This window comes from Halyomorpha halys, unplaced genomic scaffold (genome assembly GCF_000696795.3).
Source record: "Halyomorpha halys isolate HHAL.00 unplaced genomic scaffold, Hhal_1.1 Scaffold480.1, whole genome shotgun sequence".
NCBI classification, from domain to species: Eukaryota; Metazoa; Arthropoda; class Insecta; order Hemiptera; family Pentatomidae; genus Halyomorpha; species Halyomorpha halys.
This window is the reverse complement of record NW_027116427.1, coordinates 46,105-60,668: the sequence shown is the minus strand read 5'-3', so window position 1 is coordinate 60,668 and position 14,564 is coordinate 46,105. Positions and strand designations below refer to the sequence as shown.

Sequence of the window (14,564 nt, the reverse complement as noted above, 5' to 3'; positions counted from 1 at the left end):
TTCTACTATAAGTTTTATTTTTCATTTACTTTTTGTTTTTGTGCTTAATTTCAATAAAATTGGTTTCAGGCTAATTTATGTTTACAATGCCACCGATAGTACATTTTCATATAATTGGTACAACAAGGATAATATGTCAACAGTCGAAAATTCTACAACTGGATTCTATTGTCACCAGGCTTCTGGTAATCTTGAAAAACAATCTATGTTAAAGGTAAATGTTATAGACCTATTTTTTACTTTCACTTACCTATATATGGAATATATAGTTAGAGAAATAATTGTGATTGTGAAAAATTTTGACTTCGATTTTTCAAATCATGTTATTTTGCATCATGATGATCATAATCATGTTATTATTTAGTCTAAGAAAATTCAATTTTATCTTATCCTATTTTTATTAAACAATTATAGGTTAGGGATTAGATAATTATATCTTTATGATTTTCAAATAAAAAAATATATTGTAATATTTAAAAAATTATTTTAAGTGTAAAGGAATTTTAATAGTTTTTATTAATTCTCATATCTAAAATATATTTTTGAAGATGACAAGGTAAAATAAAGAGATTAAAGATTAAATAAATATGAGAATTTTTATTTTATTTTTATTAATATATAATATTATAGACTCTTAATCTCAGGGTATGTTTTTCTAGGCGATCAGAACAGACACTTTTCCTACTGATAACACTTAAGTAAATTAATAGCTACTTTCACAAATGTAATTAAATTCAAGGTAGAGCAAAACTAACCAATTACATATTCTTCTTTCCCAAAATGCTCTGTCTAACGGTCAACAATGGCTTCTCCTCGCCTCTCCTTCTAGCAGATGTCCTCTCAGCAGGCGATCCAACCAAAAAGTGTTTCTTATCTTCTATCTTCAATATTCACTCGTTGATTACAAAAAAAAAAATTGTAGTACAATCGCTCTACTTAACTTGCTATGATTCACGATGTAAATATTTTATTGATAATTGTTATTGTCTTCTATTTCTTCTTTGATTAGTCTTTTTCTATAATTATGGTAGATAAACAACAGAAGTTGAAAATTTTAGTCTATGTTTTCAACACAAACAATTCAATGGACACTTCGGAAGGACGCACGCCGTCATCTTCTTTGTTTTGAATAACATATTTTTACTTCATATTTGACTGATGAATATTGGTTAGCTTGCTTTTTGGTTCAACAAAACAAATGAACAATATTTAAGGTTCACACATAAAAATAAAAACATGACTAAAATCATCTATTTATTTAAAAAAGAGGATATTACTATATAAATATTAATCCGTCATAAATTTTTTAAATTTGCATTTAAAAAAAAAAATGGAAAATGTTTTTACTTGTTAGTAATAGTAACTTTTTACATGGCAACTACTGGAATAGAACTAATTAGTATGGGAATAAATGTCTCTGACCAATGTATGTTAAACAATACATATTCTTTAAGTCTTAGCTATATCGATTTTTTTTTATTATCTCTTTGTGTTCTATTTAAAGTGGTGCTCTATAAAATCATGTTAATTTACAGTTAGAAATGATATTTAATCCTCAAGACTATGGAATTTATGAAAGCCTTTGGTACCTGAAAATCCCAGATTATAATACTGAACAAGCTTTTCTATTTATTGGAGAAACCAAAATACCAGATATCGTTTTTGAACCTGATATATTGGTTCTAGATCCAGTGTTTTTTGGTGAGTGATCCTCAGTTTTTATTTTATATCTTTTTATGAGAAGATGGTCGGGGTGAGTTCAGTAATGAAACACAAATAATTAAAACGTATTTATTTGTGTCAACATTTCGACCGAATTTCAGCCTTTCATTAGGGCTGAAAAAAAACACAGATAACAAACTTAATTCATAGAAAAATAAAACAATAACAAACGTGGAAACATATATAACAATAAAATAAGTACATAGTAAATAATACTAATATAAGATAAAATATAATGTTGTAGAGGTAAGAATTATGCTAAACAACTGATAGAAAAAAAATATTAAGAATGAGACTGAGCTCATGTATATAAAGAAATAAATATAATGAAAGGTGGAGGAGAAAATATAAATAATGAGTAATAGTAACTCAAATGAAATAGAAATTATATAATATGTAAGTAATGATTAAAAATTTATAAATAGTGAAAAAAATTGAAATTACCATTTTGAAATGTGCGAAAGAAAATGATATACATGATACAATGAAAAGAAAGAAAACAAAATAGTACATTGTACATTCTGGTATATATTTTACTTTATGTTTTGCCCATTGTATCATTTATATTGTTTTATTTTGCACATTTTGTTAAGTTAATTTCAATTTTTTCACTATTTATATATTTGTATAATATCATACACTATATACGAGGGAGAGAGGTTTTGATGTTATTTGGACTTATGGTCTAGATGATCTATTTTTGTGAAAAACTACTAAGAGAAATTAATTAGGTACTTATATTTGTAAATTGATTATAATGAGTAACCTATAGCTTGTAATATGGCTAGGGAGAGAGAAATGAGAGAACTATTAATAATAAACTATTATAGGAACCTTAAATCAATTTCCCATTATGGGGACACCTAGATTTATTATGTTTAAGAAAACCGGAAATACCTATAACAAAGGATTCCCTTTTCAAATCTCTGTGACAAAAAATATACCATAATTTTGAAATAGTTAATTTATTTCAATTTGAGCTTAAACTGCACTTAATCTAACTGCATTATTATTAGAATAACCAACATAAATGTTAGATTACCCTACATAGTAGCAATTATTTCAGTAAGCCAATTAATTTTTTTCACAGATATGAAAACTGAAAAAAAAATTAAGATTCATAATAAAGAAAAAGTATCATTTAAATATAAAGTAGATGCTATTTCTTTGTATTCAGACATTGAAAGTGAAAAGCTGTACATTGACCCTCCTTCTGGTATATTGGAACGCGATAGGGATCATGAAGTTAAGTGAGTACTAATCTTTAAAATAGAATCTGGTATTAGTTTGGTTGGCGCATAAGCAATGTCGGATTTTTAAGTGAATCTTAATCTTTTTTCACAAGCTGTTTATTTAATCAAAATATGTTCTATTTGCTTCAATACACTTTTCCTGCTGGATTTTAAAGCATAGATACCTGTCTTTAAAAAATTCTGATCTTTAGAATCATTAAATTTAGATATCGAATGTTTTCATTTTTATACTGTTAATACAGTAAGTAAACAGATCCAGAAGTTTAAAAAAATGAAAGTTGGTTGGCGAGAGATCCGGTGAATAAAGCTGGGTGCTGGTAAAACTTCATATTTAAATTTATTTAATTTCTCAATTGTTCTGTGCGATGTATGTGACTGTTTTGGATATGTAGCCATGCCAGTCATTTTGGATCTTCCTAGTGGTTCGTGCTGTAGTGAAAAATCACGAGACCGAAAGTTTTCAATCCAACACTGTACTTTTCAATCTTTAACTGTATTCTTACCAAAAACCTGATTTATATTGCATGCAGCTTTTGCAACATTATTACCAACTTTATACTCATACAAAAAAATTACACGAATATGTGTGGAATTCAAATCAAAATACAAAAAGGAACACTTATAAGGAAATCACCTGTGTTGAAATGTGACTCTGGGCGATGGACCATACAGATATAAATGAGGTTATGCCAAAAAGAAAACTATAACGAAAACAGGAAGAAAAATATTTGCATGTAAAACAAATTCAACATTTCATATGCACCAACCTAATATTTTACATTTTTTTGGAAAGTGTTTTATATCGTTCACAAGTTTTCCTTGTTATTTAACTTGGCAGGAGTGTCCTACTTTTTTGTCCTGTGAGGTCCCATGGTAGACAATACGTGCTTTTTTTTATAAATATATTATCAGATGTGATAATGACAAAATTCTTTACGATAACTTTCATTGCAATTTGAAATTAAAATTGTAAATTGTAGTTCTTCCATCAGGGGCTGAAGAATCCAGATTTCCTAAAAGATCTAAAGGTACCTCTTCTTGCCTCGGCGCATGATTTAATATAAGAAACCAGGAGATCTCCAGGTGAGCAAAATGCTCAAATAAGAAAAAATAAAGATGTTATGTTAGGAGTGTACTGGTATGAGAAATACTCAGTCTTACCGCTGCGAGGAGGCCAGAGCAAAACTGAATTGAGTATAGGTGGGGAGGTAAAAGAGGAAGTAACATAAAGAAACAGCAATAACAATATCAGAGGATTAACGGAAGGTAGACAAAAATATAAACAAAACAAATTAAATACTAGGAAAATATAGACGTTCATTTCGTTCACACAAAATGCTCAAGGCTACTCGTTTCCTGAGTTAAGCAATTATTTATTATGAGTTATATTCCTTATTGTTCTTGTTCAGTACCTAATTGCGAAAATACTACTATAAAGACTCCACAAAAGTTGTTTATCCAAATGGCAAAAGATTTTAAAGCTAGAAACTTTTGGTTAAGCTGGCTAGAAGGGATTTAATGATTTTCCAAAATTATTATCTAATCTAAATAATAGATTATATTTTTGTGAAGATCACTTCGATGTAAGTATAATGCAAGATACAAAGTTTAACTTCATTAGAGGTTATATTTATTCTGAAAGACTACTTAAGAGTAACTAAAAATGTAATGATTTTTCCTTCCTCTTTGTTATTGCAATTTAGAATGTACTCACAGAGATGTTTTTATATTTCTAAACTCTGGAGAACAGATAAGATATTTTTCTAAGATTAAAGCATTGATTCTTTGAAAATTTATACTATCTGCTTTCATGATATCATATCCCATGGTTGTTTCTAAATAAAAATTCTTTTTATAGCGAAATATGTAATAATTTAAAAACAGCTAAAAATTGTGATCATCACAGTGGTAATCGTTTTCCTTCTGTTGATACACAGATTAAAAATCTCAGTTTATAAACAAAAATTAAAAATTAATTGTATCTGTATCTATATTAATTAAAACATAATGATTGGGTTCCTGGCATAATATTAACATTATATCAAATTCTATTTTAGATTCAAAAATTTTTAAAATATCGACCAATGAAAAAAAAAAAAAATCAGTTGCTCTTTTATCAGTTCCTTAATTTTTCTCTTTTTAAATAAAAAGCATTACTTTTTCGATATCCATTTGGATTGGATAGTCACTTTATCACAATATAAATGTCGATCTCTATACAAAAAAATCAATTATTTCAGTTTTTAAAAACATTTTAAGATACGTATGTTATTATGCAGTACTTGAGTAGGGCAGAAAATATGCTGAAACATTTTCATTTTCTATGACAGTTTAAACGTTTTTTTTTATTTATTTATTTAATGTAATTTACAACTGTACAAATAATAAATATGATAAGTAAATCTGTGGAATGTTTAATTTATACTTGAAAATCTTGGAAAGGAACCCGTTGGTGGTACTTCAAGCATTAATTTAAGTTAGAAGGTCCCATGGCCATCTTCTTTTCAGATGCCTCAGAGGATTATCAGGGATTGTTTAGGATGAGAGATTAAGAACTAATGGGTAAGGAGTTTGGAATGGAAAGACGCATATCTGTTTTGGGCCAAATCTGCAACAAATGGGATGTTAAGGTCTTTTTGCATGAGTTTATTTTTAAGGTAATAAGGAGATCAAGGATTTTACGTAAGATTTTAGATTGTGTAATAATTTTTTGTTGTGAATGGGAAGTTTAGAGCGTTTGTCAAGAAGGTATTGTAGCAATCGAAATCTACGAGCAGTTTCTTGTCGTTTCAGTCTTGTATGTGGATTCCATGTAAGTCTCTTGTCAAGATGGAGTCCTAAGTATCGAATTTGTTCAACAGGCATTAGTGAAGTAGTTTAAAAGTGAAGAAAAATTTTTCTAGAGATGAAAAGTTTAAGTTTTCAACTGATGAATTGTTATCTATTACCATAGTATTTTACAGCTAATGATAATCTATTTCCTTCTTATCAAAGGATTTCTTCTACTCTCCGTGTCCCAAGAAAACATGTATACAAAACATTTTGGAGTTTTGAGAATGTGGCAAAGAGATGGTGTTTTAAAGTAATAACTCAATGTTTAAATGTTGAAATCGATGTGATGTGTTTGATCAATCAAAATGATACTAAAGAAACTGTTATATTAAAAGAAAATGAAAACAATTTTATTAACATTGGAAAGGTGAAATTACATATATCTATAAATAATAAAAATTATTTAGTTATACTTGTTTTATTTCGTTATAATTTTATTAATTTACTATTTTTAGGTTTCAGTTGATGATGTGTTAGATTTAATTTTCATTTTATCAAATAAAGGAAAAGTTGCAATCGCCTATGAATGGATTTTTTCGGACAAGGCCAGAGACAAATTAGATATTGAAATAAATCGTTATGATGAAATTGTTCCAGCCCACACTGAATTTAATGCTTTTATGAAAATAACTGTTCTTAAAAAGTTTAATTTCAAAAATATACCGTTTATTTTAAAGGTATTTATTTAAAGTATTTTACTATAATTTTCTTCCTCGATTTAAATTTTTTTATTTTATTTCATTAAAACCAATAACAATGTTTCGGGGCTGTCACCCCATCATCAGGTATTTGCTATATTTTCATGTTGCTGTATAATTCAATGATTGTACAAGAATTTGCTATTAATATTAGTCATACTCAAAATCATATTTATATCTTCTTAAAGGTATATGTTCTACTGGATGAGTTCAATTTGTAATTAGACTAATATTAACAGCGAATTCTTGCACAGTCTTCAAATTATGCTGTAATATGGCAATATAGTGTAATATATTGTAATAATTTTTAAATTTTATAACATAATAGACTCTTTTCTCAGGACGGGTTTCCAGGCAATCAGAAACAGACGACACCTTACTACTAATAACACTTAAACTTAATTAATAGCTATTTTACAAATATAATAAATTTCTGTTAGAAACAAAACTAACCAATTACACAATCTTTTGATGATATATGACTGTTGACATCCTCTTGTCCATGAGACTAAGTCCAACTCCTAACAATGGCTTCCAGTCCTTCCTGCTTCTAGCTGACGGACGTCCTCTAACCAGGCCAGCCAAATCAAGAGTGCCCGTTTCCTCTCTTCTATCTTCAATGTTCACTGGTCGATCCAAAAAATAATCAATTGTAGTACAATCGCTACTATATAAACTATTTTAATGTCCGACGTTTCGCCCCACTTTGCAGGGCTTCATCAGGGCTGTTCAAAGCGAAAGGTTGAAAAATTAGAAAATAAACAAAAAAAATTTTTTTGTTTAATTAGTTTTAATTTTTCTTCAAAACTATGAAAACTATGATATGCATTTTTTCATTAGCTTTATTATATCTATATTGTAATATCCTCTTTTTTGATAAATAGTTGTTTTTTATGTATGGACGGTTTTAAGTAATGTTTTATTTTATGGATAACGTTCAATATTGTTCATTTGTTTTGTTTAACCAAAAAGCAAGCCCGCAAATTTTTTTCAGTCAAACATAGTTTAAAAAAGAAAACATTGTTCAAAGAGTCAAGGTAGCAACGCTATTCTGAAGTCTGAATACTTATTCTTAATTTCTAATTTTTCTTAAATGTATTGTAATTTCAATTATAATAGGAAGTTAAAATAAAGTTTTTTTAAAATATTTGAATCTGCTTAACATGGCCACGATTCAACGGAATTTTGAAAGGACATGCCCCGCCGTCTTGGATTTGAACGATATCTTTTATAACTGCATATTTTACTAATGAAAATTGGTTAGCTTATTTTTTAGGTTTAATACTACAATATTTAATATTGATACATAAAGTAAAAACATAACTAAAATCATTTATATATAAAAATCACTATTTACTCATTAAAGAGGATATTACAAAGTATTAGGGAAAAATCTACATAAAGAGAATCTTGGACAAAAATTCAAAACCGTTGTGCTACAATTGATGTTTACATTGAATATAGAAGCATGAGAATGGACAAAGGAAATAAAACAATACTTAATTATGAGAGATAGTTGACCGTGGATGATAAATGAGGAGAAGATGGTTGGGGGTGCGGTCAATGAAACACAAATAAGTATGACTAACTTATTTTAATGTGCCGACGTTTCGGCTAGAGTTTCTAGCCTTCTTTAGGGCTGCTCGCTGAAAAGTTGCGCACCTAATGATTAGGTACATTATTAGGTATACATACATACATACATACATGATTAGGTACCTTGATTAGGTGCGCAACTTTTCAGCGAGCAGCCCTGAAGAAGGCTAGAAACTCTAGCCGAAACGTCGGCACATTAAAATAAGTTAGTCATACTTATTTGTGTTTCATTGACCGCACCCCCAACCATCTTCTCCTCATAAAACAATACTTGTTTGCGAGGATGGCAGAGGAGAGGATGTTTGCTGGAAGCTGGTGGTGTTTACTACCCTTTGTCTACTTTCGGTGGTAGATATTTAGAAATAAGACATTAAGAATTATCAGTCATCAAAGAAGGTTATATAATTGAAAGAAGAAAGACACTCTTTGTTTGGATCCTCCTGAATTAGACTTGTCCAGGAAACTGTAAGAGGACCAATCCTTGGTTAACTGTCAGAGGTAGCATATTGAGAAAGAAGACATAGAGAACCATCAGTCATCAAAGAAGATTATAAAATTGGTTAGTTTGCTCTACCTAGGATTTAATTATATTTGTAAAAGTAGCTATTAATTTAGTTAAGTGTCATAAGGTACTTGTCTGGAAAACCTGCCCTGAGATAAAAGTAAATGATGTTATACAATTTAAAATAATCGATTTAATATTTAATGTTTTCATTTAAACCTTGTAATCATCAAAGCTATATTTTAGATCTGAGAATAATAAAAACTATTAAATTTCGTATTAATTATTTTAATAAACCTGGAATATTACATTACATTATTCATAATTAAAGAAACTTTCTCAATAACTGAATTTCCAGGTTTTCAAAGGCCCAACTTATACATTCTTCTTCCATGGTTCTTCTGAAGATCCCTTTTACAGATTAAGCTTCAAGGAGCACAATTTTGGAACTTGCTTGATACAAACCAACAATGATGTATATAACTCTGTTAACCTACGGTTTGAAAATCTTGAGGGGGAATTGCTTCGGTAAGGACATTTAGTTTTATATCGGTAATGTTTTTTAATATCTGTGATAATTCATTATGTACTTATATGTTTTAAAGGATTAAACTAAAGTGTCCAGTTGTTGACTATTTTAAAATCGAATTACCTTGTTCAAATGTTACTCCTAATTGTGGAATTGACATCCCAATATATTTCTTTCCAAGAGAGAAAAGAAAATATGATGAAACAATAGAGCTTTCTATAAACAATACTTTTAGCGATTTCATTGTTCTGTTGGGTGAAGGGGAGTTCTTCCAGGTATAGATTTTTTGTTATTGTAAAATATTTTTATTACTAGCCTTATTTATTTTTTTACTTTACCTATGTATGAAATATATAGTAAGGAAAAATATTGCTGTTAATGCCATATTATATAATTAATTTGTGTTTTATTGTAAATAGTGATTAGTTAGTATTAGTATTTAATTTAGTTACATTTATTTTTATTTATATTATTTTAATTGGAATCAAGTTATTTGAGAAGAAAAATATGTATTTATATTTCTATGTTATAATTAGGTAATAGAGACAGTTGCTAAGGGTAAGAACATGATAACATTGCTAAAACATCGCCTTGCAACAGGCCGACCATCTTCGTTTTAAATCAGTTCTGGCTAATTAGTGGCCCTGATAGTTTCTGATCAGCCCTTTCCGCGCTTATTTGGTGTTATTTATTGAACATTTTTGAGTGTATTAACCGACATTACAGTCTGAAACCAGACATTTTCTGCGTTTCGACTTGAAATGAGTACTGGCTAATTTTTGGCCATGATAGTTTCCAACCAGCCCTGTCTGCGTTTATTTGATGTTATTTATTGAACATTTTTGAGTGTGTTAACGCACATTACAGTCTCTTTCTGCGTATCGACTTTAATATCAGTTCCAGCTACTTAGTGGCCATGATAGTGTCTAACCTATCTGCGTTTATAATGTAATATTTGTGGACATTTTCAGTGTTTTTAGTCAATATTAAAGTCCGGAACCAGACCTTTCTGCGTTTTTGGCCTTTGAGTATAATATGAGTTGTTAATTGATCAGTTTGCATAACTCATTAAAATTATTAGACCCTGTCTGCCTTCAATAAATGCCAATGTGGCCATCTTGGCTTTTGGGACATTTAGACTGTTTATGAGCCATTGCACCAACTTTAGACCACTTTGAGAGTTGTAGCGGTATATTTAGCTACAGAGCTGCGACCTACACATCTCGACAAGCAAAATATCTTCCTCTGACCTATCGGAGTTGACAAATATTTATTTTATATGTCTATTGTTTTTTGTAAATTAGTTTCTTTTTGTTTTCATAATTTATTTATTTAATTTTATTTTTATCTAAAAGGTCTTTTTATTTTTACTTTTATTCATCTTTTGTTTATTTTATGTTTAAGTTTTCAAATGTTAGGTTAATCAAATAAATGTTTATATCCAAACCAGCTTGTTTTGTTCTTTTAAAGCTTTTCAACAAATAGACATAGTCAATTTGAGGTGGCAATTAACAATTGCGATCATGTGAAATTTATAATTTTCAGGGGAAATACATGTTTAAGATCCCCTGAGTTGAAATAACCAAGACTTGCTAATCTGTATGAGTGTTTCTATGTGTATGTTGTCAGCCTAGCTCAAAAATAAAAAATTGTGCAAAACTGAATGAACATGAATATACTGATTTATATGCCTTGTGTATGAGATCAACTTATTGATTGTCCAGATTTGGCACTTTTCAATCAATTTTTCACTTTTTTTTTTTTTTTTCCTCCTTAAATATGAGAGTCAGCTCTGATATATAGGGTGTTTTTTTAAGCCCGATAGAACTTGAAATTGTAAAAAATAACACAAAAAATTAAATTGTAATCAAAATTTTTTTTTTATTCGAAAGATCAATACGTGACATTAACATTTGAAAATGATTTCGGGCATATGGGCACCGCGGCTGTTCTTGACGAAGCGCATTCTGGACGTCCAATTTTGGGCCACTTTTTCGAGCACTGCTGGCCGTATGTCACGAATAACACGAACAATGCTGGCCTCCAAGGCGTCAATTGTTGCTGGTTTATCAGCATAAACCAGTGACTTCACGTAGCCCCACAGGAAATAATCGAGAGTTGTCAAATCGCACGACCATATGCGGCAATTTTGCTTATTAACAAACCCATTAAGCCAAAAATGCGCCTCATCGCTGAACACAATTTTACAGAATGCGCTTCGTCAAGAACAGCCGCAGTGCCCATATGCCCGAAATCATTTTCAAATGTTAATGTCACGTATTGATCTTTCGAATAAAAAAAAATTTTGATTACAATTTAATTTTTTGTGTTATTTTTTACAATTTCAAGTTCTATCGGGCTTTAAAAAAAACCCTATATAACTATGGGACCTTGGCTCTAACAGGTACTCTAGAAAGCAGAATCGAGAGATGTAAATGAAAAGTCCTCCTTAATAATAAGTACGATTACTGGAGTTATCTAGGATCAGAGCCTTAACGCATGGAGGAGGAGAACTAACTGTGAACTGGCTCGAAGAAATCCATCAGGACACCTTTACACAGCAATTTATATTTGGCAAGGACCATGTTTGAGGCCAAAAACCTGTGTGTCATTTAAAAGGCTTCTAAAAAATTGATTAATATAAGAAAGCATTGCCACTGTAAATAATTTTGATGTATCAATTTTGAAATGAGAGAGAATTAATTTCAACTAAAAGCCTGAAATGAGCAAAATGGATGTGATCTTCATTCATGGATGAACCATTGATAAATATTGTATCCATGACAATTTTAGCTATTAGTTTCATAGTTGCCCAACAATGCTAAAAGTAGGATGCTGAATGAAAATTGTGTTATGCTCACACCGCTTCATATTTTTTATTTTTTAAGTCCTCTTTATTGTCTTATAAAAATAATAAGAGAGAGCTTATTGGGAGCTTACTATGTTGAATCAACAACCCAGTTTAAATCCTAACCTATAACTATAAGTTTTATCTTGGCAGAAAATTAGTGGGTGTCTCTAGAAGTAACGCTTGGTTTTATAATAGCTTCTTTTTTCTTATTTACTTTACCCTAAAATTCACTGCTCACCACAGTTTCTCAAGAATACTGTTAGATTGAATAAATATTTAGTGTTTTTATTTTTTCTTCTTTCCAAATAATTCTTTATTTTATAATTATTAACAATTCACAGATCTTCATGGTACTTCCTATTATAACAATGATTTCCTATATCTTCCTGGCTCCCTATTTCTAAATTCCATAAATTTTATTTCGTCAATTCATGGATTTTAGTAAGGTTTCAGGAACAGACTGGATATTATTGTTAAAACAGGAAATACCCTGAAGGCGGAGGAACCACAAACATCAATGTAGTGTAAATAATTTTTTAAATAAAGAAGTATTTGAAAAGGAGAAAAAAATTAAATCACTAAATTTTTATATGATATAATTTGAACCCTTATGGGGGGTTAGAAGATTGGTGTATAAATAGAATATAAGATCGATTTTTGTAGGTTCTGATTTATTAATTTTTTAACACATGCATACATCTTTTTTTTCTTCTTATGTTCACTCTGTGTTAGAATGGCTATTAATATAAACCTCACTACAGGTAGTATATGTCATTATAAGAGACCGGATTGTTATGCAATTATCTAGCTTCATATTCAGTCGAATCTTACAAAAATTGGAATCATGAGGAAATTCTGTTAGCACTAGTTTTAAATTGCACATTTTAGGGTTACAGCTCGAATTAGCTCTTTTGGAGGTTTTTTTTTTGTACTCAATTTCATTTTTGTTCATTTTTTAAGTTTTAAGTGTGTAATCATTATTTTTTAAAAAAGTATTTGTCTGTGGTTTATGAAATAATCATAAATAATAATGTTATAAAACTAATAATTAATATTCAGTTAAATGGTTCATGATACGATTTTTTCATAAAAGGAGGATGGTCTGTGTGTGTTAAAAGAAAAAACTCAAATAGTAATTGTTACGGCAGGTAGGGGTTCAAAAGGAACCTTTACTAGCCCAACCGTGAAAAGAAAAGAAATGGTCGAATTTTGTTATTTTTTATTTTTAAATAAGTAAACATAACAAAAGAAACAAAAAAATATACAAACTAGGAAAAAAAAGAAAGCTTAATAATATTACAAAATAAAATTAATTGAACAAAAAAAAATATACAAACTAGAGAAAAAGTCTTATATCACCAGTGATTGGTGGGGCCCCGGTTGTGGTTGTTCTGAGTGGATATTCTCATGGAAGTAGATCGATGAAAGGGACGTACGTCCGCCCGCCTTGTCCTTTTGGAGGATGAGTTGAAGAAGTCCGCCCGCCGTGGCTAAGATGACCAGAATGCTGGTAACTACAAGTGCGTAGTGAGGAGAAAATGAAGAAGATATGTGTATGCAGTGTGAAACGTTAAGAAGTTGTCTGTCTATTTACAGTTTAAAAAACAACAGAGAGTAGTTGTTTTGTTTTTTGACTTAATAAAAATCACATGTTCCAACTATCGATTTGTGGACCATATGTTGGCCGCAACAGTAATTAAACTATTTAATGTGAATAGTTGGCCAGATGTTGTAGGGCTAAAAAAGATACAAACGCTTAAATAACGTTACAAAGAAAGAAAATAGAGTCAGATTAAATAGTTCAATTACTATTTGAGTTATTTTTACCTCACCCAGACTGTGTATAAAAACCTTTTTTATATGTTATACATGGTCAATCAACGATCTTCCAATATTATATTTTTCATTTGCAGTCTAATAATATTTTAGGTTTTATTTGGTTAAATAATGATCAGCTATTATCTTTAAGGAAAAACAAATTTCTGCTTGTGGGTAACCTATCTGATACTGCATCGACTGATAATAGTATTATTTTAAAATGTAATATTTCCATTTAATATTAGTTTCTAGATATATTTTTTTATAGTTATTTGTTTTTATATTATTATTATTTTTTACATAATAATATACTTTTTATTAATCTCAGGTTGATGTTGTTAAACCATTAAAACGCATTATTGCTTTTGACAAAATTGGTATCTATCAGTTAATCAAAGAAGAAACACGAATCATCAATATTAGCAATATAATATATAACATTAAACTAAAAATTAAAAACAAATATGGTAAAATGATTGAGATTAAATTGGATCCTACTGAGATAGAGTTGAAACCAAATTTGCTGTCGAAGATTTTCGTCTATGTTAAATGTTCCAGTTTAGGCGAGTACTCTGGAATTGAGGTAATGAATTTCAGTACACTAATGTTGGATCTTAACTCTTTTTATTATGAAATAAAGTAAAAAGTAAGAGGCTTAGTGGACACAAAGGTTCGATTTTAAAAGCACCAATAAATTTAATTTATTACTAATTATGAGAGATAGTTGACCGTGGATGATAAATGAGGAGAAGATGGTTGGGGG

At 29.5% G+C, this 14,564-nt stretch overlaps 1 protein-coding gene across 9 annotated transcripts in view; it reads left to right on the top strand.

Annotated features, from left to right (window-relative positions):
* The window catches only part of LOC106683396 (hydrocephalus-inducing protein homolog), a gene marked incomplete in the record, with an annotated part of 211,677 nt that overhangs the window by 166,876 nt on the left and 30,237 nt on the right, over window positions 1–14,564 (top strand). For 8 of the 9 annotated variants that reach the window (XM_067053226.1, XM_067053222.1, XM_067053221.1 and 5 more), the window contains 8 exon segments: window positions 70–214; window positions 1,536–1,701; window positions 2,813–2,972; window positions 5,970–6,174; window positions 6,263–6,484; window positions 8,962–9,131; window positions 9,209–9,407; window positions 14,130–14,384. In XM_067053226.1, coding sequence (XP_066909327.1) covers window positions 70–214; window positions 1,536–1,701; window positions 2,813–2,972; window positions 5,970–6,174; window positions 6,263–6,484; window positions 8,962–9,131; window positions 9,209–9,407; window positions 14,130–14,384 — 1,522 coding nt within the window. 9 annotated transcript variants of the gene reach the window in all.